At 43.1% G+C, this 23,868-nt stretch overlaps 1 protein-coding gene across 1 annotated transcript; it reads left to right on the forward strand.

Moving 5' to 3' along the window:
• Positions 1 to 537: 537 nt before the first annotated feature.
• Positions 538 to 19,912, forward strand: EXPH5 (exophilin 5). Its single transcript, XM_031552171.1, is given in 7 exon segments — positions 538 to 549; positions 2,321 to 2,591; positions 4,769 to 4,913; positions 9,243 to 9,291; positions 10,858 to 10,984; positions 12,563 to 14,731; positions 14,734 to 19,912. Coding segments are annotated over 7 exon segments (5,886 nt in total). The 3' UTR covers positions 17,847 to 19,912.
• The last annotated feature ends 3,956 nt before the right edge of the window (positions 19,913 to 23,868 follow it).

The raw sequence follows: 23,868 nt of genomic DNA on the forward strand, positions 1-23,868 counted from the left end.
AGCGTCTCAATATGTAATTCGCAATCCGAGTAACAATAGCACTGCCTCACAGGCAAGTTCATTGCAGTTTTGACTACAGATACCATCTCCTGCTGTAATTGTTCCTCCAGACGGGCTTCCCTGGTAGTTCGTGGCCACGAGGGGCGTGCAGACCTGGCAGAGCAGGTACAGGGTGCAACGGTGCGGTTTGGCTGGGAGTCAGTGCAAACGAGAAGTGTTTAATAGTCGCACGATACTCCAATTACACATACATTAATACTAGTCTGTACTCTCATAACTGTATATATATATATAGGGTTCCATATGTGGGTGTGCATCTGTGTGTAAATACCGTGCATAGGCAATTTCAAGGGTTTATTTCATAAGCTGGTGATGACAGCAGCGTTCAAAAGCAGCACGTGCACAGGTGATGAGTACAGACAGTGCCAAACCCGTGCCAGTAAAGATTTTACAGTGTTTAAATGTTAATGTCAGACTTTGTGCAAAACATCTAATATATTTTTTGGTGGTAGGCACATTCATTCAGTGCCTGGTATGATGGATGCTAGAGTAAGTGAGTTTTTTTATGTTTTTCCTTCCATCTGGAATGGGTACCTATAGAAATGATGTAAGAGCTGGAGAGCTCTCTTGGGACAATGGCATGGGAAGGATGCTGATGCAGGGAGCTGGGTGCACTCAGGGCTGCTGCCGTCAGGTGTCACTGCTAAGCGCTATGTCACCCTTCTGCCTGCACAGAGATGCACTTCTGTACATCGCTTTGTAGCCTCTTCCCTTGGAAAGGGGGACAGTGAGTTCTGGCTGCTGTAAAGAGCTGTAGGAGGGGTTGGATGTAGGAGATGGTCTCCACCTTTGGGACCTCAGCAGACCAGCCCCACACACTCTCCAGGCACTTGCTCCGGCTGCGGCCGCTCCCTGCATACCTCATGCCTGGCTCCGAGCTCTTCTGCTACTCCTCAGGTCCCAGATCCCCTCTGCTAAGGCTGCGTGGGTGATGTCATGCAGTTGGCACAGGAGAGCACTTTGTTCATCTCCTCCTCCTGGTTCCTATTAGTGCGAGCTGTTTTCCATGCTGCAGATGGCGTTCACCACGCTGAATCATTCCCACAGTGCAGCAGTGTCGGTGATGATTAACATCTTTGCCTTTGTAATAAATTTATTTGAAATGTCAAGCACTTGTGCCTGTGCCTGTTGGTCTTCTTCAGGGGAAATACTCACTTAGCAAAAATGTCTCTGTCCTGCCCTCCAGTCCTTCAGAGGCCAACGGATGAGCAGTAGGTGCTGGAATGGACAGAGCTCTGTATCAGCTCCAGATGGACGCACATCCGTTTCCAGGCGAGACCTTTAATTCTCAGTTTGTTTCATGAAGCGGTGTTGTCTCCAAGAGAGAACAAGGGTTTTTATGTAAATTGATAACTGGAATAATGCATGTTCCTGGACGTGGGTTTTACCACAGATTAAGATGGAGGATTGACATGAGCACCGTGGTAGAACACTGGCGTTACATCTTCAGGCTGTGCACAGTGTTCTGCTCTGCTGCCATCAGAAAACATTGGGTGTGGATTTGCCACATTTGCATTTGTACTTCAGGCACTTGTGTAATACTGTTTGAAAACAAGTAAGTTGCACTATCCAGATTTCTTTGCAAGCGTGCGTTATTCTTTTATGTCCAGATAAGCAATGCAGTCCTGTGATCTCCTGGTGTAAAAACTGAGCCTGCTCCCAAACAGCTTCTTCGTTTGTAGCCATGTGTGTGTAGCTTCTTCTCCTGCCTGTTTGTAGAGCATCCATAGCCATCATTATCTGCTTGCATGCATATCCAACACAGGCAGAGTCACGGTGCAGCACGGGAAGGGGAAAATGTGACTAACTCGTTGGACATGTTGCATGAATACCTATTAGCTGAACTTAGTATTTGCTTTTCTCCTTTACAGAAAAAGTACGTGGTAGGCACCCACTGCCAGGGCCTCATCAAGTTTGCTCAGAAAAATCAGAATAATCTTCTTAATGCTTTTGCTTAAATGACTGAATGAATAAATGTTATAAGAATTGCTTTGTTGCAGTATTATTCATTTTAATTCAATTATTGCCTGGACCTAATCTTACTTTCAATTAGTTTTGTCATGCTTATGAATTATTACCCCGTTTTACAAGGAAGAAGGATGCACTTGGAGACAGAGAATAATGCAGGCATATGAGCAGTCCAGTTTAGCCAGTCACAGTCTCATTGGTAAGCAGGAGCATTCTACTCCCACTGAAGTCTTCCATGTGGTTGCTGTGAATGCATCATGTCGCTCTGTGTCTCTTTTGAGACATGTTATAGAAAGAAATATACTGCAAGTACAGAAATGAACTACGGGAAGAATTCTTAATTAAGTGTCTGCAATGTCTAAAATGGTTTAAAATAAATTGTTTTATTTTGTTTTCCCTTTCTAGAAAACTCCTGGAGAAAAAGAAATCTGAAGCAGGGCTGCAAGGAGTGACTGGAGAATGGTTTGAAGAAATACAAAGAAAAAAATTCCAGAATAACATTGATGTCAATACAATGCTAAAACCACCACTAGAGCATCAGCTAAGGAACAGCAAAAAGAGCAGTAAGCTGCATTTTCCCAGTTCCTTATCTATATCATAATGGGCACCAAACCAATATCTTAAGCACTTCAGAATTTAGTAGTTAAGGAGTTTCTGACGTTGTATTGAGTTTCTTCTCACATCAACGTTTTGCCAAAAACACATCTTTCAAAATGAATGTTTTTGTAAGCAGATTCTTAGAGAATCTAAGGCAGAGCTGTGAGCCACAACAGAAAATCCCTGATACTCTCATCCCAGTGTTGCTGTTATTGTAGTAAATTTAGTGGTGGTTTCCCAGTTGAAGTAGTAATATTTGCTTCATACAGAATCTGTTTCAGCCTTCCCTGGTTTTCTTAAAGAAATCAGAAACACCTAAATGACATGTGGAATAAGTAGGTAATCTGGATCGGGTTGGGAGGTTTGGCTATACTGGCAGGGACTTTTCTGGTATCAATGGGCTCAGGGCACGCCGTGCTGGTTACCAGGATGGGTGGCACAGCCTGGACATCTGGGCTGGCTGAGAAGGAACAGCCAGAGATCTCATTTCACAGCTGCTGTTGCCCATCCAAAACGGACGTGCACAAAACTCATGGTATCGTTACAATTATGGCATCTGTACCATCTTTTTCATCTTCCCTCCAGATGGTTTTCATGCATAATATATGCTTTCATTGCGTTACCTTTTTGCACATTCTGCACTAAACCTCATAGCAAGTAGAAGCAGATCATATGGAGAGAAGTATTTCAAATGAAAGGTGGAGTTCTCAAAATTTTGCTGAAACTACAGCCCTCTGCAGGACAGACCTCTCTCTCTTTCCTGTCTGTCCACTCTCAGCATCTCTGTTAGACCACAGCTATCTGGTTTTCTCTTTCAAAGGTGGTCTGATTGCTACACTGGCTAACCAAGCTGTGCATAATTGTTCTCCCCTGATATTTGACTTTGAAAACTGCTGTTTCTATTTCAGACCTGAAGAAGGGGCTGTGTGCCTCAAAGGATTCTCTGGTATTTGCATTCTTATCAGTTTAACAGAAGGTTCTGCTACCTGCAGTCTTGCTCTGCCCACATCCCTAGAGCATTCTGCATGTGGCATAATGCTGGTAAGACTCTCCTGATGTCACTTTCAGTGGTGAGTCCAGCAATGCCACCACGGGGTTAGGCTCTGAAGGGGCAAAGGAATCCCCCAGCATACACAGGGATTGTCACTGAAGTGAAAGCTTACACACAGGATTTAAGTCACATGGCATGCATTATTTGCTTCATTTTGAACTAAGTCCAAAACACTGCCTCTTGCTGTTTTTATTGGTGACACTTTGCTCCGTTTCTGTTTTTGCTTTCTCCTGTGTTCATTGGATAAGCCATTTTCAGGCTGTTGTGTTTTCTGAAAGACATGATGTTTTAAATAGGGAAAAAAGAGATGCAGTGCCTTATTTCCTTATGTCCTTTAGATTCTTGTGACACATTTCAGCAGCAGAAGCTGTGATTTCTTTCCCTAAACTATAAGTGGTACTTCTCCTCTCCTTGCCATGGACGGCTCTTCCAGGCACACTGGGTTAATCAGCAGTGGCTCGCTGCAGTTGAAGAAATCAGACTGTAACCTTTCTGAAGAAACCAGATCTTCAGAAAAAATACCTGTGATATTTTGCATTTAAAAGCAGTTTCTAATGGGCGATTTACAGCAGAAAATGCACACTCCAGAGCCTTGGAGTGGCCCAGGGAATCCCATTGGAAGGAAGTGTTTAATACACGATACTGAATTCCCCTTAAGTAGTTACATTCCAGTCCATTAATTCATTGTACGTTCAGGGCTCTAGAATTTCTTACACAAGTGAAAAGAAAGTGACTAATGATTGTTGGTGCCTCCATTTTCAAATGTCTAGTTTGCCTTTATTTTAAAATGTTTCTCCTTTTCAAGTGGTTGAGTGCTGTTTGCTTCCTGAAAATCGGCCTCATTTGTGTCACACGTATCACACAGAAACAACAGTACTTTTTGAAACGTTAGACCTACTTATCTTTCCCTTAGCCTTCTAGTTAGTCATTAGAAACCAGTATATGTCCCATACATAAATGTCAGTAAAATTGGATTTTTCTAGTATAAGAGGTAAGCAAAAGAAAATTGTGAAAACCTAATTTTTAATGTGCATTTCAGTACTGTTTATAAGAAGAGTTTGAAACCACTCTAATTTTCATAATATTTTTTAGATCATAAAGAATTCAAAATGTCGTCCTGCACAAATCCTCAAGCACAGAAGAACACGTCCACTTCCTTCCTGGGGTTCAGATCACCTTTTGCTTGGCTTTTCTCCTTCAGAAAATCAAGGAAAACCCAGATTCAGAAGCAACCACGGTGAGCTACAATAAAAACGTACTAAAAGTCTTAAAAGTATGTGAATTGTGTTTTGCTTAGAAATCTTGGTTAAAAGTAATTCTCCTGTCTCCTGCAGGAAGGCTGATGTGTTAGTTGGTCATGTAATGAGGGATTGTCTGTTATGTGTTGGAAGAATAAGGATTAAGTGGCAAGTAATAGCTAAGGTCTCTTGGCTGTTTTGTTCAGACGTTACATAGAGGTTCTGGGTGTATTGCAGGCCCTGGACATAGTGGCTGGGTTCTGTTGTATGGTGCACAGGGACCCGGTGCCCTCTGGCAGTGGCATCACAGGGAAGATCACTTTCCCAGGCTGTGCAGGGAGTATGGGTCCCAGGCAGCCCTGCCGCAGCAGTTCCCACTTTTCTGGCCCAGAGGCAGCTTAAACCTGTGTCTGGAACTCCATTCAGACAAATAGGGCAGCTCCTGGTTCTTTTGTCTCTGGTGCTTCATCAGGGCTTTGGTTTCAGCTGGACTTGGACCAAGGACCGGCACATCGGCAGTGCTGATGCTGCAGGGTTGGGAGAAGCATCCTTCCCCTTCGCATCCACAGGACTAAAGCCACTGCTTAAAGGATATGGGGGCTACGCTCAACCTTATTAGACTCTTTTCTCCTTATTTTTCCCATGTGGTCCCTTTCTCCAGGTGCCACCGTGAGCCGAATGAAATATTACTCTTTTTGGGTATATCTTGGTTAATTTAATCTCAGGACTGGGAAAGATAGGTGAACAGGCTTCGTGCAATGCTTTCATATCCAAGTACGAAGCTGTGAGGTTTTTGGCACCAAGAGCTGATTGTCACTGTTTGAAGGTGTTGGACTGGTCCCTGGGTGGTACAGCACTGGGACAAGGAAATGTTGATCAGTGGGATGCACAAGCTTTGTAGCACAGCTGCATGCCATTGTGGGATCAAAGCAAGTAAAGAGAGGTTGAGTAAAGGCAACAAGGTTAGCTTTGTGGATGTTTACTGGTAACAGTTCTCCTACATAGCAACACAGCATAGGAAAAGAAACGCAAACCATTTGTAGGCTTTTATAGCAGACACTTGTACATGTCACCTGCTCCTTCCTCCTTCCCTGGCAGGGACCGCCCCGTGTGCTGGGACGTGGCGCGAGGCTGCGGGTGCCCACAGTCCCTCCTGCCGTGCCAGCAGGCTCCTGGCTCAGGGAGCTGGGGCTCTTCGTGCCAGCGTGCTGATGCAAAAGGGTTAGGCTGGAGCTAAGCACTGGAATGGTTTCTTAAAAATATAAGTCATGCCCGCTCATTGCATCATCTCCTCTAATATATACTTATCTCGCTATTCTACAGAAAATCTATCCTATCTTAGATTCGGATGCCTTTGGTTTCTTGCAGCACACAGCTTGAAAAATAAACAAGTCAGTCCTGACGTGTAGCTGAGCCGATTGCCACATTTTCAAGCCACGCCCCTCTGTCGAAAACTTCCCCCACCCTCTTCTAGGTGTTGCCGTGGCATGTGGTTTGCTTGATGCATAGGCAGTGTGCTGAAATAATCTGCCTCTCGCCAGGTAGAGTTACTCCAGAGAGTCAGAGAAGTACAGCAGTAGGCAGCAGTGCCAGTCCTGTGGAGAAGTCTGCCTGGCAGAAGCTTGAGCTAGCTTAGTGCCATTCAGGGTCCTTTTTGTGCCAGAGAGACAGGGTCATCAGCCGTGGTGGTGTTTTGGTCTGAAAATGGTTATGGATGCTGCGGAAAAGACTGTGCTTATGTGGAGATACAGAAGATGCTAATAAAAGGTTTGTAGCTGTAGTTAGAAGGTGCAGAATGTTTGGTATTTGGTTCAAGGGTGCTCAGTGTTCTTGAATTCATTCTTGCTTTCTTCTATTACGTGCTATTCATGCTGGAAAAGAAATGTTATTTAATTGTGTTTTCAACAAATTGGAGTTACGTCTGTTGCTTGGCTGGCTTCTCAGGTGACACTGATGAGAAGAGTACAGAAGAAAATGGATTACAGTCTGACATTGTTAACTTGGACATGGCCTGGGGAAGACAGGTGCCACAGTGAAAACAGCAATTTGCAGTAGATTTCAATTCATGGGTTTATATTACTGTTATCAGTAGTGGTAGTTTAGAGTCCTACATTTAGTCTTATGTTCTGTTACAATAATATGTATATATACATGTATATATATGTATGTAAGTGAAAATGTTTAACAAATAACTGCTTTTCCAAAGTAAGAAGTTGGGTCTTTGATAGCAAATATTTTTGAGCAGAATTTAACTCCTTTTCTGATTGTGAATAACATTTACAAGTGTGAGTGTGCGTGTGTGTGTAAGAAATAATGTAAACATTGCTTAATAGACTTAACAAGGAGAGAAACTGAATTACCTATTCCTAAAATTAAACAGTGATTCTCTGGAAGAAAACAGAACTCTAACTTCTGACAGGCTGAAAGCTAAGAAAAAAAGAAGAGGCAGTTTAGGAGGTGGAGAGATTGACATGGGGAAGAGATTAAAGTCACCTTGTCTGTGTTGCTTGGCAGGGAGGAGCACAAGGCAGGATGCACTGCTAGTTATTTCTCAAGGAACAATGACAACAAAGACATGGAGGGGTTTAGAATAGTGCCAGAGGTGCACATGACAATTGGGTTTTTGCCTAGACTAGCAGCAGAGGGTTCTCACTGAAGGGCCTGCTTCGTGTGAGCTACCATGCTCTGAGCAGTCACTTTGCACCCAGTGCACGGGAGGGGAGTGAGCAGGGAGCAGCTCTGCATGGCAAAGCTGAAGGAGGAGCTGCTGGCCAAGCTTCTACATTTTTGTTATGCGTAGAACAAAAATGAAGGTGAGTCGCTAAGACAAAGGTTTTCATTGAGCTTGCTCTGCAGGAAATCATTGTAAAAATTCTGGGATATGTTTAGTTCATGATTTGTGGTAGAAGCATTAAAACATATTTGACATCGTTTTGCTTTAAAGGAAGAGTTACATACACCTCTGAGTCCTGATTCTGTAAGTTCACAGGGAGAGGTCCTCCACTGAACGAATGGCTGTTCACATTCAGGGTTCCAGAAAAAAGGAGGACTCTCAGGTTGGGATTGCCTGGTCCAGAGCCCTCTGAGATCACTGGCCTTGTTTCCATTGGTTTCAGTTGAACCCCACGGCAGAGAGGAATCTTGGTTTTAAAGTTCACAATTACAGAAGCAAAAACAAATTACACCTTTCAACTGTTCTTCCCTGCCCGCAAGCACATTGCAAACAAATGACAAAGCACTTGGGGAGGAAGGCTTGGCCACAGCGAGCCTGCCAAAGAGCCGGTTCCTACTTGCTGCCGAGGCACAATAAAACAGTCTGCCCGAGCACGAGGAGGTTTTAAAAGCCTAAGAACAAGACTGTTCAGAAAGGCTTTGAGGCAAACAGGAATGAGCAGAATCTTCTATCCCTCCTTCACTTTCTCTCGAGAACTTCCTGGGAAAAAAATTTCTGCAACCAGGAAGGGCGGGCAGCGAGCAGAAGCTGAGCCCCATTTCCCTCGGGGCTTTTGGAGGGTCTGGGTGTGCTTGTTCATAAAGCAAAGATTTGAAGACCAGAATGGACTCAGTGAGGTCGAGTGTTCTCGTTTCTTTGGTTCTGTCTCTGCTGGTATGCCTGCAGAGCTGCATGCTCACAGTGTGCAGTGAGTGCTGCTGGGAGCGCTCTGCCATCCGCACGGTGCATGGAGCAGTCAGTTCCCTCGTTGTCCTCAGGGAACATGTTTAAAATGGATATATGAGGGCTGTTCTGGATGAGCAAGTTCCAAGTTCACACCAAAACCAGTGTGTTGCTCTGTGCCCCCCTTGGCAGGGCACAGCTGATGTAGTGGTGAGTTGAACCTGGTGATCTGCAGAGGATTATTCCAACCCCTATGATTCTGTGATTCATTACGTGGGGAAATATGGAAGGGAAAAAGCAGTAGAAATTCAGATGCAAACCAGTCACCTATTTATATTTAGTCAACTCCAGCTGCTCATGGTGCCTACCACCTTACTGTTGTTTGGAAAAGGAAGTAGCAGTATCCTGTTGTAATGCTGGATGTGAACCATGACTGCGGCTGTTGGAAGCACTGAGCTATCAGCAGGTTGAGTTCATTCTTGGCCTCACAACCAGAACATTTGCAAACTGACAAGGCCAAACCAAACGGTAAATTTCCTCAGCCTTTTTTTGTCAGCAGGATTTTTTGGCAGGGGGTGGGTACTTCATGAAGCAACCTTTTTTACTAGTGCCTCTTGGTAGTTCTTAAAGGGAAACTGCTGCTTATTTACTATCATGTAAAATGATACCATCTTCCTTTCCCAAGCCAACGTTTAAATCCTTCTGCCTACAGATACGATGACTCTGCAAGCACAGCTCCAAAGCTGGAAGAAATGGCAATGGTGAGTAGCAGACTGACTATTCCCAGCAGTGTTTAAATCCCAGGCTTTTCAAATACTAACGCCCTTTGTTTGGGCTGTTGGGATAATACCTGTTTAAGTAGTGTTCTCTCAGTTCTTGTTTTAAACACTGTGTAAAGCATGTTGTGAATCTGTTGGTGGCAATGAAATGAAACTTACCAGTAAACCACAGTCTTCAGCTCTCTTCTAATGATGAAACAACTGCAAGAATAAGTTCACAGACCAAAATCTTCACATATTTTGTCAGATGTAATCAAAGTACAAACAGATCAAAACTCACTTTGAATAAATAGTTTATTGACTTAATTCTTCTTCATTTGTACAATAGTGGAAAACAGTAGCTAGCATGGTAGGCATTGAGCTAGAGCCTGCTCCTGCACCATTTCCACACATGGAATTCACATGTAAATGTGAATTTTGACAGTAGTAAATTATCTTTTGACTGAATCTTCCAAGTTATGAGCACAACCTCAATTCAAGCATGAAAAAAACAAGTTTATATGTGACGTAATGTACGTGTTCTCTGTTGCAATTAACAGATTTTCTCCAAGGATGATATTTGTTATTTTAATTACTTTATTGCCCTGTATTACTAACATGTCTTTCCTCCTCTTCAGTTGTATGGTATAACCACAGAGGGGACTAAGAATGTGTACAGTATATAATCAAACTTATAGAGGAGGTAAATTAGCCACCACCCTTCTCTCAGACTTCAAAAACAAAGGGATGATCTTTAGTAATATGTGATGGAGACAGATCTCATAAAGATTCATAGAATCCCGACTATTGTATAATTAGTTTATTACAGCTAAAATATTACAAATATTGAGAGTTAAAAAGTAGCAGGGGGTTTAATTAAAAAAATGGGGAAAGACCTCAGCTAAAATAAAGCAGCAGTTCAGCAGCTGTCTGCACTATTCTCACCTGAGAATATGAGCTGAGAAAACTGTGGGTGGGACATGAACCTCTCCAGCTTGGCACAAAAGCTGGACTCAGACCCATGGAGAACAGGGGAACATTTTTTCTGCTTCTAAGGTCATTTATCACGGCCTTTCAAAATGGCTTTGGTGTAGTACTTAAACAGTGTAATAGATAGATGTGGAAAGAGAATATCTGCAATCTAAAAATTGACTGTGGTAATTAATAATTAAATTTCTTTAGGGAAATCAACTTGAAAATTTTAAAATGTATTGGTCAAAAAAAAGTACTTAGTCGTAAGTGAAAAGATGCAGAAAGGATGCATGTGGAAGAAAATAAGTGAACAGCACCCCTAATTATTCATAACTGGTATATCCATAACATAATACAATATGAGGACCGGATGAAAAAATCTACTTCTGCATGAGTAAGAGCCTTGAAAATGGATGCAATTTTACAAAACCTTAGTTGTTTATTTTAATAACATAGCACTTGATCTTAAAAAGAATTTTGGACCCACAAGGAATTTACTGACCTGTGATTTGTGACGTGCTTTGTGATGTGACAGGATGCTGGGGATTTGAACCTACGCTTAAAACTAAAATCACATTGCCTTACACTTTTTAACAGGCTGAAACGTGTAATGCCCCATTGTCAGCTGATACAAGTGGTCATTCTTTTGGTGTAAAACAAGATCAAGTGATGGAAGAGAGCACCCAGGAGTGGAACGAACAGCTTGAGAAGGAGTTTTTCAGTGGTGAGTGAATGTGCTAACTTTATTCTAATATAATTGTTGCCAGAGGTGTCTGTGGTGACTAGTTTATGATATTTTCTGCAAATGCATAGGCTGCAAAGATATGGCTCATTACTTCTAGTGCAGTGGCTACTTTTTGCTGACTTTGTCTGCTCTGACATAAACATTAAGGTGGGTCACCTTTCTCTCTTAGTCTGTATGTCATCCTGTACAGGTTCAGTTCAGAAGAATCACATCTGACTGTGTATAGTTCTCTCTACTTAGTCTGACTGAAGTCCCTGTTGCTTTCTTTAGATGTAGACATAGTTGTGGGAGAAGAATTTCATCCCTGTTTTTCCTGCGTGTGTGATTTTGATAATGAACCATTGAGTGTGCATTTATGGACTTAATGCCTCAAGCCACAGAAGCAAGAGGCACTAAGGCCTTCAGTTACCTTTCTGGGAGCTCTCATAGAATCATCATTTCTTGCTAGTTCTTTTTCTTTCTGCTGAGATTTAAGGCAAGATCAGAGCCAGTTTACAGGAGTACTGTCGCCCAGAATTCCAGCAAGAATTCACAGCTGGGATTTAAAGTGTGACTTGGAAGCAGTGGGTGAGCTGGCAGTGCTGGAAGAGGAGAGCACTGTGTGCTGGACAGTGGTTCTCCTGAAATTCACATAGCCATCACTGCTCTGGGCATCAGTCATAACTGTAACTCCCTATCAGTCATAATTCCCTGAAAAATAACTCCTCTATTTTCTTGTACTAAACTGGCTCTATCAGGATTCCTCTCTCTCCTGTGCTGAAGAGAAACTTAGAAAAACAGAAAAAATAGTTCCTTTTTATTCCACCTATACATTCCTAGAAGTGCTTTCTTGATAATTCGATATGATTAGCAGAGATTTGTATTGACTGATCAGTCGCTCTTTTTATTTGACTGGGTTAAGAAATGCTGTAACAAAACAGCCAAATCCATTTGGTTCTGTCTTATGTCTTCTGTATTTTCAAAATATAGAAAGAATACAATCAGCAAATGCTTAATTATTTAAAAAAGAAATATTTAAACATGTTGCTGTTTGTTAGTCTTATGACTAAATATCTTGATTAACTGAGCAAATTAACAAATTGGTTTGTGAGACTACTGAATATGCTTGTCGCATGGCTTGCAGAATTTTGTGTTCCCTTCCACTAAGACCAAACTGCATGTTCTGATCACACGGGGGGCTCCCTGTTTTCTTACAAGCATTGTGAAATCTTTTCAGGGCTATTTACTTACAGTCTAGATTTGGGAAGTTTGCCCATACACACACATTTAGCTATTAAGGAAGAACTTCAAATTGTTTTAGTTTTCTTTTAAATAGCATAAAGCCTAACATTTACATAAAAAGCAGTTCTGAGATTAGTCCAGAAGCAGTGCTTTTTTTTTCTTTCTTGTGTTCTTAATCAGTGAGCACTGAAAGGTCCTGTGGAAGAATGGTTTGGAAACAGCTTTGCATGTTGAGAAGCTGAATCTAAATCAGTTTTATATAGTCCTTTTTTTAAACATAAATACTCAGAAGATTATTGCAGAAAGCAAAACCAAATATCTGCTTTTCTTGTGCAGTTCTTACTGATCTAGATAATCAGCTGGCCCAGGAGCAATCCCAAGATTCATTGGACAGGACAGATTCTACTAGCAGTGCATCAGGTTTGCAATACAGTCAAGATCCCTTCCCCACTTTGAAGAGGCACACTAATCGAGGGCAACTCAGAAATGACTGGAGTGACATACCCAGCACATTTTTCCCAGATGGACTGAGAACAATAAGAGCCAAGGATGAACACAAGATCGTCATCAGACCAAGGAAATTGCACAGTGCATATATAAACTGGCAACAGACAGCCTTTCAAGATGATTTTAAATACAGTGATCCAGCTGATGGAAATTCTCATCTGCGAAGCAGCAGGCTGCCTTCCGTTTCTTTTGGGCGGTCTTCAGAAGGTAGCTTGTATCCTCCTTCCATAACACAGAACAGTGGATTTAGGCACAAGAGTTACATGGACAGGGGTACAGCTGGCAGAAGTTACTCGGTATGTTCCCTTCGGAGATGCCCATCATCAGTTTCTTCTGATCAACTATCAGCATCTAGCTTACAGTGTCCATTGGCAAGGGAGAACAATAATGGTTTTGTACCAAGATTTGGTCGACAAAACCCAAAAAGAATTCCTTTGTCTTCTATTGTATGGAACAATACACCAGACTCTCCTGGGCAAAGATCAACTCAAGAAAAGATGTTTAGAACCCAGTCACTGATGGAGTTTCATGCTACAGACCATGGCAGATATCCTCGCTCTTTGCAAGAAAATGAGAAATATGCCTGTTACCACTCAAAACACCACTACAGGAGATCTATTTCAAGCAGTAATTGTTTCAGTAGAATTAGTTGCCCTGACAAAGCAACTTCTCCACTGTCCTTTGATAACTGGGAAAATTGTCCATTCTACCAATCAGAAAGTAATCTCTCTAGATCATACTTTAGAGATATTTCTTCTCATGGCAAGTTGTATTCAAACCACAAAAATTCTCCTTATGGGAAGACAGAGAGCTATCTTTCTTGGACTGATATTCCTCAATACTACAATGATAATGTGTTTATTTCTCCTGATACCAGATTTGAAGTGATGATGGCTAATTTGAATGACCAGCAGCTGGCATATACAAGAAATTCTAAGTTTGCTTCCCAGCACCTGCAGAGTGATTTTCACATGTGTTCTCCAGAAAATATGAATATTAAAACATTAACAAGAAGTGCAAGCAGAGCTTTTTCAGAATTCACTGAAGGCCATCAGCCATGGCTAAGCTGTAACTCTGTAGTTTCTTCTGTTGTCAGAAGTGATGAATCTGTCTCCCCTCATTTGAAGGAGCAAACAAAACCTATAGGACTGAACAGGAATTCAGTTGTTACCCAAAGAGGCACTAAGGCAGGCGTTACACAACTAGAAAAGGCTGAATGTAGGGAACTGCCAGATGAAGTGGACACCAAAGACATGCCTTTACAGTCTGTTTCTCAACAAGCAGATACAACCTACATCAATACCCAGAGTTTTCCCTTGAATAACTCTGCTTTTGATATGTTGCAGAGCAATGCATCTCTCTTCAACACACTGAGATCAAAGAGACAAACCCAAGTCAGTGCCAGAACAGATACTGCAAAAATGGTTGTGACGAACAGCAATAAAAGAAATGTACAAATGAAGGAAAATAATTGCACACCCAACAGTGTATTCAGTCAGTTTCCCTGTACTTTGCCAGCTAACAAGAACAAAAAGGAATCTTTTCTTCCAAGCCAGAAAGAATGGGAACATAATCTGCACTATGTGAGAAGAGGAAGTGTCAAACAGGATAATCAGAGTGCAGAAGCAGTTAACCAAGCTGCCCCACGGGGACAGTCTGCACAGCTGAATGCTGCTTCTGCTCCATCCACTGAAAAACTAGCAAACTGTCACGGCCTGTCCTCCTGGCATCCTGACCGTTCATCCAGTTCCTCACAAAGTTCGCCACCAGCACTTTATCACGGAGTTGGAAAAACAGCTCAAGTGAGTGGAATGGGTGTTAGCAAAAAGACTTCACAGAAAGCACCACAAAATACAAGCACTTCCGTTACTAAGAACTGTAGCGAACTATTCAATGCTAGTTCTCCACAACAGGGAAATTCTGGAAGTACTTCTACATGTAGTTTTGATGGAGATCCCAAGACCCCTGAACATAGCTTAAGTTATTTTTGCTTTGAAAAAGAAATGGAAAAACAGGGCATCGTTCACCCTGTACTGAAAGGCTTCACAAGCAAGACAGCTTGCTGAGACATACCAGTAGCTGCAGCATCACTGGTTCCCCAAGGAGAAGCAGCCTCAAATCCTCTGATCCACCTGTTCTTTATTACACTTTACCAAGAAAATCAGCTAGCATTGCTGGTAGTATTATGTCAGATACACCCATCTCTTTCCCTAGAGATAATAGAAGCAGCGTGTATGATTTTTTAAGGTCTGAAACTCCAAGTGGAGCATATCCCTATTCTAGTCAAAGAGATGTGTCTTGTTTAGATTCAAAACATTCCTTCTTAAGGTCAGCAACATTAAATGTTGCTGCAAGTAACAGAGAGAAACATTACCCCAGTCCTTTAACCAGAAGTCCTAATGATTTGACAAGCAGCAGCACATCAGTTGAGCTGACAGACAGATGTAAGCATCTAAGCAAAAGAGAATCCTCTGTATTTTCAGATTGTAAAGAAAGGGGAAACTATTTGCAGAAATATAAAACTACAAGCACGTTTACAGTATGTGTTGATGAAGATCATGTCAAGTACCATGAGCTAGTTTCAATTTATTACACGTTGCCACGGAGGCATTCCAAAACATTTTGTAACCTCTTTAGGGATAATGCAGAGGATGCAGATTTATCTCTTCCTGGCGAAAATTCGCAGTCACCAAGAATACGAAAAAAGAAGAGTGAAGGTCATGTGAGTTTAGCAGATGTTTTTTTCCCCAGTCCTTTGGAAAAAGAGGTGCCTTCCTGTTCTTCTGACCAAGCACCTTCAGCTCCGGTCATACCTCAGAATGTAGAATCTGTAGCTCACCGTGAAGAAGAGAATTCCCACTTATCTCCTGACTCAGAGAAGGTATGTACTTCCAAGTCAGTGAGCATGGTAAATAGTAGAAATGACAGTTCAACAGATCTTTCATCAACAGATCATGTACTTTCTGATGTGGCAACAAAAGACGTTTCTTTAAGTGGTCCACAACCCATTGCAGTAATGGCTAACTTGGGTAACAGCCTTTCTGATGCATCAAACAACCAAAATACAGAAACATACCGGAAAGAAAAGAAGGAAATTTCTCAGACAGCCACACCACGAACATCCACTTTACCAATACCTTCCAAACCAGGCAGACCTTCAGAGAATCGCTTTTATTCTGCTTCAACAAGTAAGAATAGCATACAGAAGGGAAACTCTGCAAACTGCTCTCAGCCTGCTCCAGTAAGTACGAATAAAAATCAGAACAGTTTGCTTCTCCACATGAGAGAGAAGGGCTCTCGTGGAAGGATCCACACAGAGTGTGCTGATGTGCCACTGCCGTCCGGGGAGGACAAAGGCAGGGGTAGTACCAAAGTGAAACAGGGAGTAAATTTCCCACACCAACCCACCCCTCTGTATAATAACAGAAGCAGCAGACTGCAGTTAAGAGCTAGCAGTTCAAGAAATAATGCAAACAATGTAAGCTCTTGTAGCAAAACGTCTTCGGAATCTCAGAAGAAAGCATTTGAGGTTAGCACGGCTTCCAGTGCTAATGCACCACTTCAGCCAGATGAAGCGGTTAGTGCAGAGACAGGTGAGTTAAAGAACTCTAAAATTAAAAGAGAGCAGAAGTTGCAAAGGACTCAAATGGATAAAGACTGTAGTGGTTTGCAGGCATTAGGGAAGCACAGTAAAGGCAGCCTGGATGTTAACAGTAAAGACAAAGTCTTCAGGGTTACACAAGACCAAAAATTAACACAGAATGTAGAAAATGAGAACAAGCTTCTCTCTGACAGCACAAGAGACAAAATCAAAGATATAGAAAAAAGGAAAAACAGGCCTTCAATTAAAAATAAACTGGCAGCTGTTTGCAAAACAAGTCGAAAATTTTCGAGTAAAAATTTGCCTCCCAAACCACACATAAATAATATTTTTTCACAGAATGATGGAAATGCCACTTGTTTAGAGGTGAGCATGTCCCCTGACTCACTGATTTCACCAGATTGCCATCAGTCACTTCTGCAGTCTGAAACCGAAAATCAGAATGACAGTCCAGACTCTGACAAGAATACACAAATACCAAAACCAGCTGAGATTAGTAAGAGTGAAAATGTGAATAATCCTTCTTTACTTGTTAACAACTTAAATTGGAGGTCTCTTAAAAGCTATTACACCCAGAAGGAGGCCATCAGTTCCAAAAAACCTACAGCAAAAGTGGAAAATAGGCCAAGTCTTACAACCCAATCTCCAGATAAAGTGTTAGCCACAAGAAATAAGAATTCCCAAACACCTGATCTCAGGTTAGAAAATACAAGCCAGCCCATCTCACCCAGTGCTACTGCACTGGACCCAACAGATGATGAGAAAAGAAGAGCTAGCAGCAGTGCTTGCACTCTTCCTTTGCCCCTTTTAACTGACAAAAACTCAAACACATTTATAAGTAATTGCTTGCAGGCTGACATATGTCCAAAGCAGAACTTGACTTCTCAGGCAGGGCTTACTGAACGCCAGAATGCCTCTGAATCCAACAGCTTAAGAAATGCAAACTTGCATAGCCAACTGTTGCGCAAGGCTTGTGTGAAAAATGAGCATGAGCATCACTTTTCTGAGAGTATTTGTGCTCAAGATTCCCACGAGACCTTTGCCTCTGGGAGCAATATTCTGCCAAAAGACAGTGTACATGGGAAGAGATGTAAATCTTACTCAGAGGTGTTGTCCTGTGATGAGAATGAAAACTGGGCATTGGATGAGGAACGGTGTTACAGTACGAGGAATCTGATGTATCCTTCTGTTGAATTTGGTATATTTGGCAAAGAACAACAATTGGCTTTCCTGGAAAATATCAAGAGGTCGCTCACAGAAGGGCGACTGTGGAAACCTTGTCTTCTTAACAACCCAAGTGCTTTCCGAGATGGAGAGACCCCTTCCATAAACAGAACAGAGCTTTTCAGCTCAAGTTCTGCTGGGAGCAAGGTATCCTCTGCTGCTTCATCGCCCCAGGAGCTGCCTGACATCTATCAGGATGACCCAGCTGCTTACTCAGACTCGGACTCTGATACCACCACAGATGATGAATATTACCTGGACGAGATAGATAAAGAATCAGAACTATGACTGCCCGTGGTACATAGATGGTGAGATAGTTCCTGAGCAGGCAAAAACATGACAAATACTTTGAGTCAGTTCTAGTGCTGCTGTAGAACGGTACCGAAATAGATAAATTCATACTTTACCTACCTTTTCTCACAAGTCTTATGAGGAAAGCAACAGGTTACTTTGCTGATAAGCATTTTTCCAGCTCTCCCTGTTTACCCGACCAAACATAATAGTGCTGATCCATCTCACCTTGCCAGCACCCACACAGAATGCTCTAGAAGTGAATAACTTCACAGCAAATTTCACTCTGGAAAACTGTGAAACTGCTGAGCATGGAAATGCTTTTCTGATGTGCATGCTAGGAGATGCACAGCTGACACAGCTTTGGCTGCAGTTCAGATGCATTGCCAGGCTTCTGCCTTTGACTCAGGAACACATTCGTTTGGATTAATGATCAGGCACTTTAAACCATGCCAAATGTAAAAAGATTGACCCTGTTTATTTCCCATACAAACCCGATGGTTTGAATCTGAAGCTATTCTAGCACTGGGAGAACGAATGCAACAGATGCCCTGGGGCTGCCCTGAGCCGGGCTGTGCCCGGTGAGCCTGTGCCACTGCTGCGCAGCACGCACTGGCCTTGTTTTCCCACTAAGTAAATAAAATGGGTGAAAAATGCCCTTTACCCTTTGCTCTATTAATACCTCTTTCTGGTAATTTCCCAGAATTCCCACTGCCATCCTGGTACTTTCTGTCCTTTGAACCAAAAAGCTGCAGATGGTTCCCTGTGGCTGTTGGTCAGCCGCACTGATAGATGTGGTGTTATAGCTCGGAGCCACAGGGCACCCGTGGCCATTCCATTCTCACTGAGCTTTGATCTGCTTCTGTGTGAGATCACAGCAGCTTGCTGAGCCAGCAAATAGTATTTTTAAATAATTTTACATTTGTTACTGCTTTAATAATTTCACATGTGGTCTAAAATGCTGATCCGTATTTTTGATACACTTTTTAATTCGATAAAGCTTCTGCAGGACTTAACTATATTTTTGTAACTGGAAGGACAATATCCTGATGTTTTCAAATAATATATTATAAACAAGCAGTGCTTGTCTTGCTTAATGCTCTAGAAGAAACTAAAGGATGAAAATATTATTAAAAGTAATTGGTATCCTTATTTTTTATATGTAAACTTCGTTGAAGAAGTGGGTCTCTAACTCAAATGTGTATCTAAGTATTACTGCTTTATGCTGGGATAATTTGTCTTTTATTGTACATAAATGGACTAATATAAACTGTATTTATAGTCAGAATTTATCTCTATGGTATGTCTGTCTTGGAAGAATGTAAGCATATACTGACATATGCAGTATTGGAAGGCAGTAACTACTGTGTGACTGTAATCCTGTAAAATGTCCTATTCTAAGGAGGAATTATGTTTTTCTGTAAATAGTTCTATGTGTTCAGGATCTTGTAGAGTAAGATGGTGAAGCCAGCTGAGTGCCAGACTGTACATTTCTGCAAAATATTAATTTAACAACTGGGAAGACCAACCTACGTAAGTTAAAGGATAATAAAATATATTTTTACAAGGGAGGTAAATAGTTGTACAATTTTACTTGACTGGAAGTGGATGGCTTAGAACATTCTTATTTGTAAATATTTTCTACTTCTTCAGTAGAAGTTGAATTAAGTTCTCACCTTGTTGGCATAAAAGATGTTTTTTTCATTTGCTTTGCTATTCGTGTACCGGAAATGAGGAGGCTTAATTTAATGTAAGTAAATAAAGAAAATGGCTTCTGGTAATAAATCAGTTGTGCAATAATGCATCCTGTCAAGGAGCTGTAATTGAATATTGACACCAAATGATGGTATTCTGTAAAGCAGTTATGTGAGAAGAGGGAGAAAAATCCTTTGAGTAGCCATTAGTTCCATTCAGTTTGGCAGAATCAGATTTTGATACCTTCACTCTTCCAAGCTTCCAAGCTTTTTCTTTGGCAAAAGTATATATTCTATACATGCACATAATTTATAGGATTTTCATATCTAAAAAACTTGTTTGCAATAAACTTTATTCAAAGGAATGAATATATTGGTACTCTGTTTATTCTTTCATTTACTGGGAACACTATGAACTGTTTATCTATTCTGTGTCCAGGCCTAGGGCACCCAGCACAGAAGGAATGTGGAGCCATTGAAGCAGGTCCGGAGGAGGGTCACAGAGATGATGAGAGGAACACCTCTCCTGTAAAGAAAGGTTGAGGGAATTGAGCTTCTTCAGCCTGGAGAAGGCTCCAGGGAGACCTCATTTCTGCCTTCCAATACTTGAAGGAAGTGTATAGGCAGGAGGGGGAGAGACTTTTTATGCAGTTTAATACTGATAGGACAAGGGGAGATGACTTTAAGCTTACAAGAGGAAATTTAGGTTAGATATTAGGAAAATATTGTTTACTCAGAGGAAAGTGAGGCACTGGCAGAGGCTGAGAGGTTGTAGATGCCCCATCCCTGGAGGCTCTCAAGGCCAGGCTGGATAGGGCCGTGGGCAGCCTGATCTGATCAGTGGCAGCCCTGCCCGTGGTAGGGAGTTGGAGCTGAATGATCTTAAAAATCCCTTCCAACCTAAGCTGTTCTATGATTTTATTATTGTTGGCAGACTGCTGCTGGTTCCAGTTGCAGAGGTTTACAAGGGTAAACCGTTGGTCCGTCACACCACTGTAGGCAAGGTGGCTGGAAGGCGGCAGGCCCTGCATCACACACACCAGGATGTGATGCCGCTGAGATGCACATCTTTGCCTGCCATGGTGCTGGCTTGCAGCCCTCAGCAGCTGATGAGCTTGTCAGTTACCAACTGCCTTTAGTCTCTTGCCATTCGATGAGTCTCTGGTATACTCTTTTCCAACAGCAGTAGTATTTTTACAGGAGACACAATAATGCCTTAGAGAGCCATACACCTGTAGCTCACTTTTAGGAGATGATATTCCATGTGGAGCCAAGGGTGGTGTTTGATGAGTAGTTTTACAAGGCAATGAGATCCACGTGAAAAACACTTCAGCCAGAATTAGACCTTGCTGGAGACTGCCTGCCACGTGCAGTGTGATGGTGTGTGAGACTCACTGCTGACTGTGAACTTTAATTACTACAGCCAGCCCATGTGGTACCCAAGCTCAGTGACACCATCCCTCAGCCTGGTTTCATAAGGAAACACAGTTTCTGTGCTACAGTTGTGTTTATGTCTTTATCTTGCTACGCCCTTTACATCATTCATATTGCCAGAAGACCTGTGAACTTACCAACAAATCCAACCAACAAAGTGGACACTGGAAAGAAGGGTCAGAAAGCCTCTGGTTTCATCACAGCAGTGCTCAGACTGGGAGGGAGTTCAGGTCTCTGGCTCAGTCTCCTGCTCACAGAAGCTCAGCTTTGAGGTAAGACCAGGCTGCTCAGGGCAACGTCCAGCTCGGGCTTGAAACCTCCATGGATGGAGACTGCACTGCCTTTCTGGGCAGCCTCAGCTAGTGTGTCCTCATGGGGAAAAAGCTTCTTATATCTGGGTCAAACATCTCATTCAGTTTATGCTTGTTGTCTCCCGTCTTCCTGTCCTGCACCACTGTGAAGAGCCTATGAAAGTGCCCTTCTTCCGGAGAAAAGTTGTCCCTGCTCTAGGCTGGACTACCTACCTCCTCCTGCCTCTCCTCATAGGGCAGGAGCTCCGGCCCTACCATCTCAGTGGTCTCAGTTGAATTTGATCCAAATAATTCATTTCTTGCACTGGGGAGCCCAAAAGTAGCTGCAGCATCCAGACGCACCCAGCAAGTGCAGAGTTGAGAGGATGACCACTTCACTCAGCCTCTCATCACACTGCTGTTGGCTGTTACTGCTGCAGGGACTGGCTGCCGGCCCATGTCCCACTCACTGCCCCCTCGGGCCCCAGGGCCTTTCCCTCAGAGCTGTTTCTGGTCAGTCATTCCCAGTCTGTACCAGTACAAGCTTACCTCCATCACAGTCAAGGCACCAGAAGGCTCTGACCCTTTCTCTGGACCTCTCCTCACCCTGCCTACAGACCAGGATCCCATTTGGGCCGCCCATGGCCATTAGTCCCTGACACAGGGACACCGCAGGATGTCGATTTCCAGCTCTGCCCTGCTCTGCCTGGCCATGTGCTTAGCCAAGTCAGGCCCCATTTGCAGGCTGATGTGACCCAGCCTTGGCCCAGCCCTGTTTCCATGGCCCTGCAGCTGTCCGAAGGCTGGGTCTGACTCCAGTTCACGTCACCAGGCCTGGTCTTGATCTACAGATTGTTGTCCCTATGAGGAGCCTGCCCTAGTTACCACGCCTGATGCAGGGGATGAGCACCAGGGAGGGATGCCATGCCGTTGCTGTCATCCCCAGGGAGCAGCCTACTCTTGCCACTCCCTCACACCCAGCTGCAGGACTCTGTTGGATGTTCCAACTGGCACCACCAGCCTGCCTAGATCCCTTGGGATGGCAGTCCTGTCCCTGAACGTGCCAACTGGTCCCAAGGTTTGGTGTCATCTGCAGACTCACTGACAGAGCATGCCATCATCCCATCCTCAGCCAGGTCCCTGCGGGAATGCTTGTTACCAGCCTCCAGGTAGAGATGACTCATCAACCTCAGTCTCGTAACCAAACAAGCATCTGGACAAATTTTTAACCACGCAGACCATAATATCCTAATTTGGATACAAGACCATTATGTTAGTCAGTAAAGTCTTTGCTAAACTGAGGACCTCAAGTTGCACCAGGGAAGCTTCAGGTTGGATATGAGGAAAAAATTCTTCTCAGAAAGAATGGTGAGGCACTGGCACAGGCTGCCCAGGGAGGTAGTGGAGTTGAGGTGTTCAAGAATTGTGGAGATGAGGCACTGAGGGATATGGTTAGTAGGCATGGAGGGGATAGGTTGGATATATGATCTTAATGGTCTTTCCAACCTTAATGATTCCATGAAATTCAAGGTAAATGGCATGTGCTGCTTAGCCTCACCCTCAGCCCCAGCCATTCCATTGCAGAGGTGGTTGGGTCAGACAGGCATGGTTGGCCCTTGGTCAGCACACACTGACTGCTCCCAGCCACCACCTCTGCCCAGAAATGTCATGGAGAGGAAAAGGAAAGCAGCGAGCAAGGAGGGACTGGTTGGCCAATAAGCAAATAACTCCAAATTTACACTATGCGTGTTTTCTCTTGCCCACTGGGATCGTCATATTTGGTATTGACACCAAATGATGGTATTCTGTAAAGCAGTTATGTGAGAAGAGGGAGAAAAATCCTTTGAGTAGCCATTAGTTCCATTCAGTTCGGCAGAACCAGATTTTGATACCTTCACTCTTCCAAGCTTTGTCTGCAGTTACCTGGGGTGAAAGAGCTTGGGAGACCAAAGACAAAAGCAAGGAGGAAGCCAGACTCAATAACTCCACTTCCAAAGAACCTGTTTGTCATGGTCTGTATGCATGGAGACTTGAGATTCATGATATTCAAAAACAAGCAGCATTCATTTGTGCTCTCATTGTTTTGCATCTGAAAAATCCAGTCTGACACGGAAGCTCCGTTTACCTTCCTTATAGTCTTATGAGCCCCACATCCACTGGCACCTTCACTTCCCCACAGAATCATAGAATGGTTTGGGTTGGAAGGAACCTTTAAGATCATCTAGTTCCAACCCTGCTATGGGCAGGGACACCTCCCTGTAGACCAGGTTACTCACAGCCCCAGGGAAGCAAAGCAAACGCTTCTGGTAAAAAACATACAACTTTAGGAGACAAACCATCAGGGGTGTTTCCCGTTTCTGTCATGGTAAATTTACAACATTGCTTTGTTTTGTGAAACTTTTAATTTTCTAGACAGCACTGCCACTTCCCCTTCCAGCCCTGACGGGACCAACCGCAGCACGCAGAAGGCAGGAGCCCTGGGCACGCTCCGGCTCTGCCCTGCGGCTGATTTATAAAGAACATCGGTAACGGTTTGCCGGGGGAAAGCAGGCACCTACTTCTTCAGGGAGCCCCGGCTCGGGGCGGGCTGCGCTGCCACTC

This window comes from Meleagris gallopavo, chromosome 1 (genome assembly GCF_000146605.3).
Source record: "Meleagris gallopavo isolate NT-WF06-2002-E0010 breed Aviagen turkey brand Nicholas breeding stock chromosome 1, Turkey_5.1, whole genome shotgun sequence".
NCBI classification, from domain to species: Eukaryota; Metazoa; Chordata; class Aves; order Galliformes; family Phasianidae; genus Meleagris; species Meleagris gallopavo.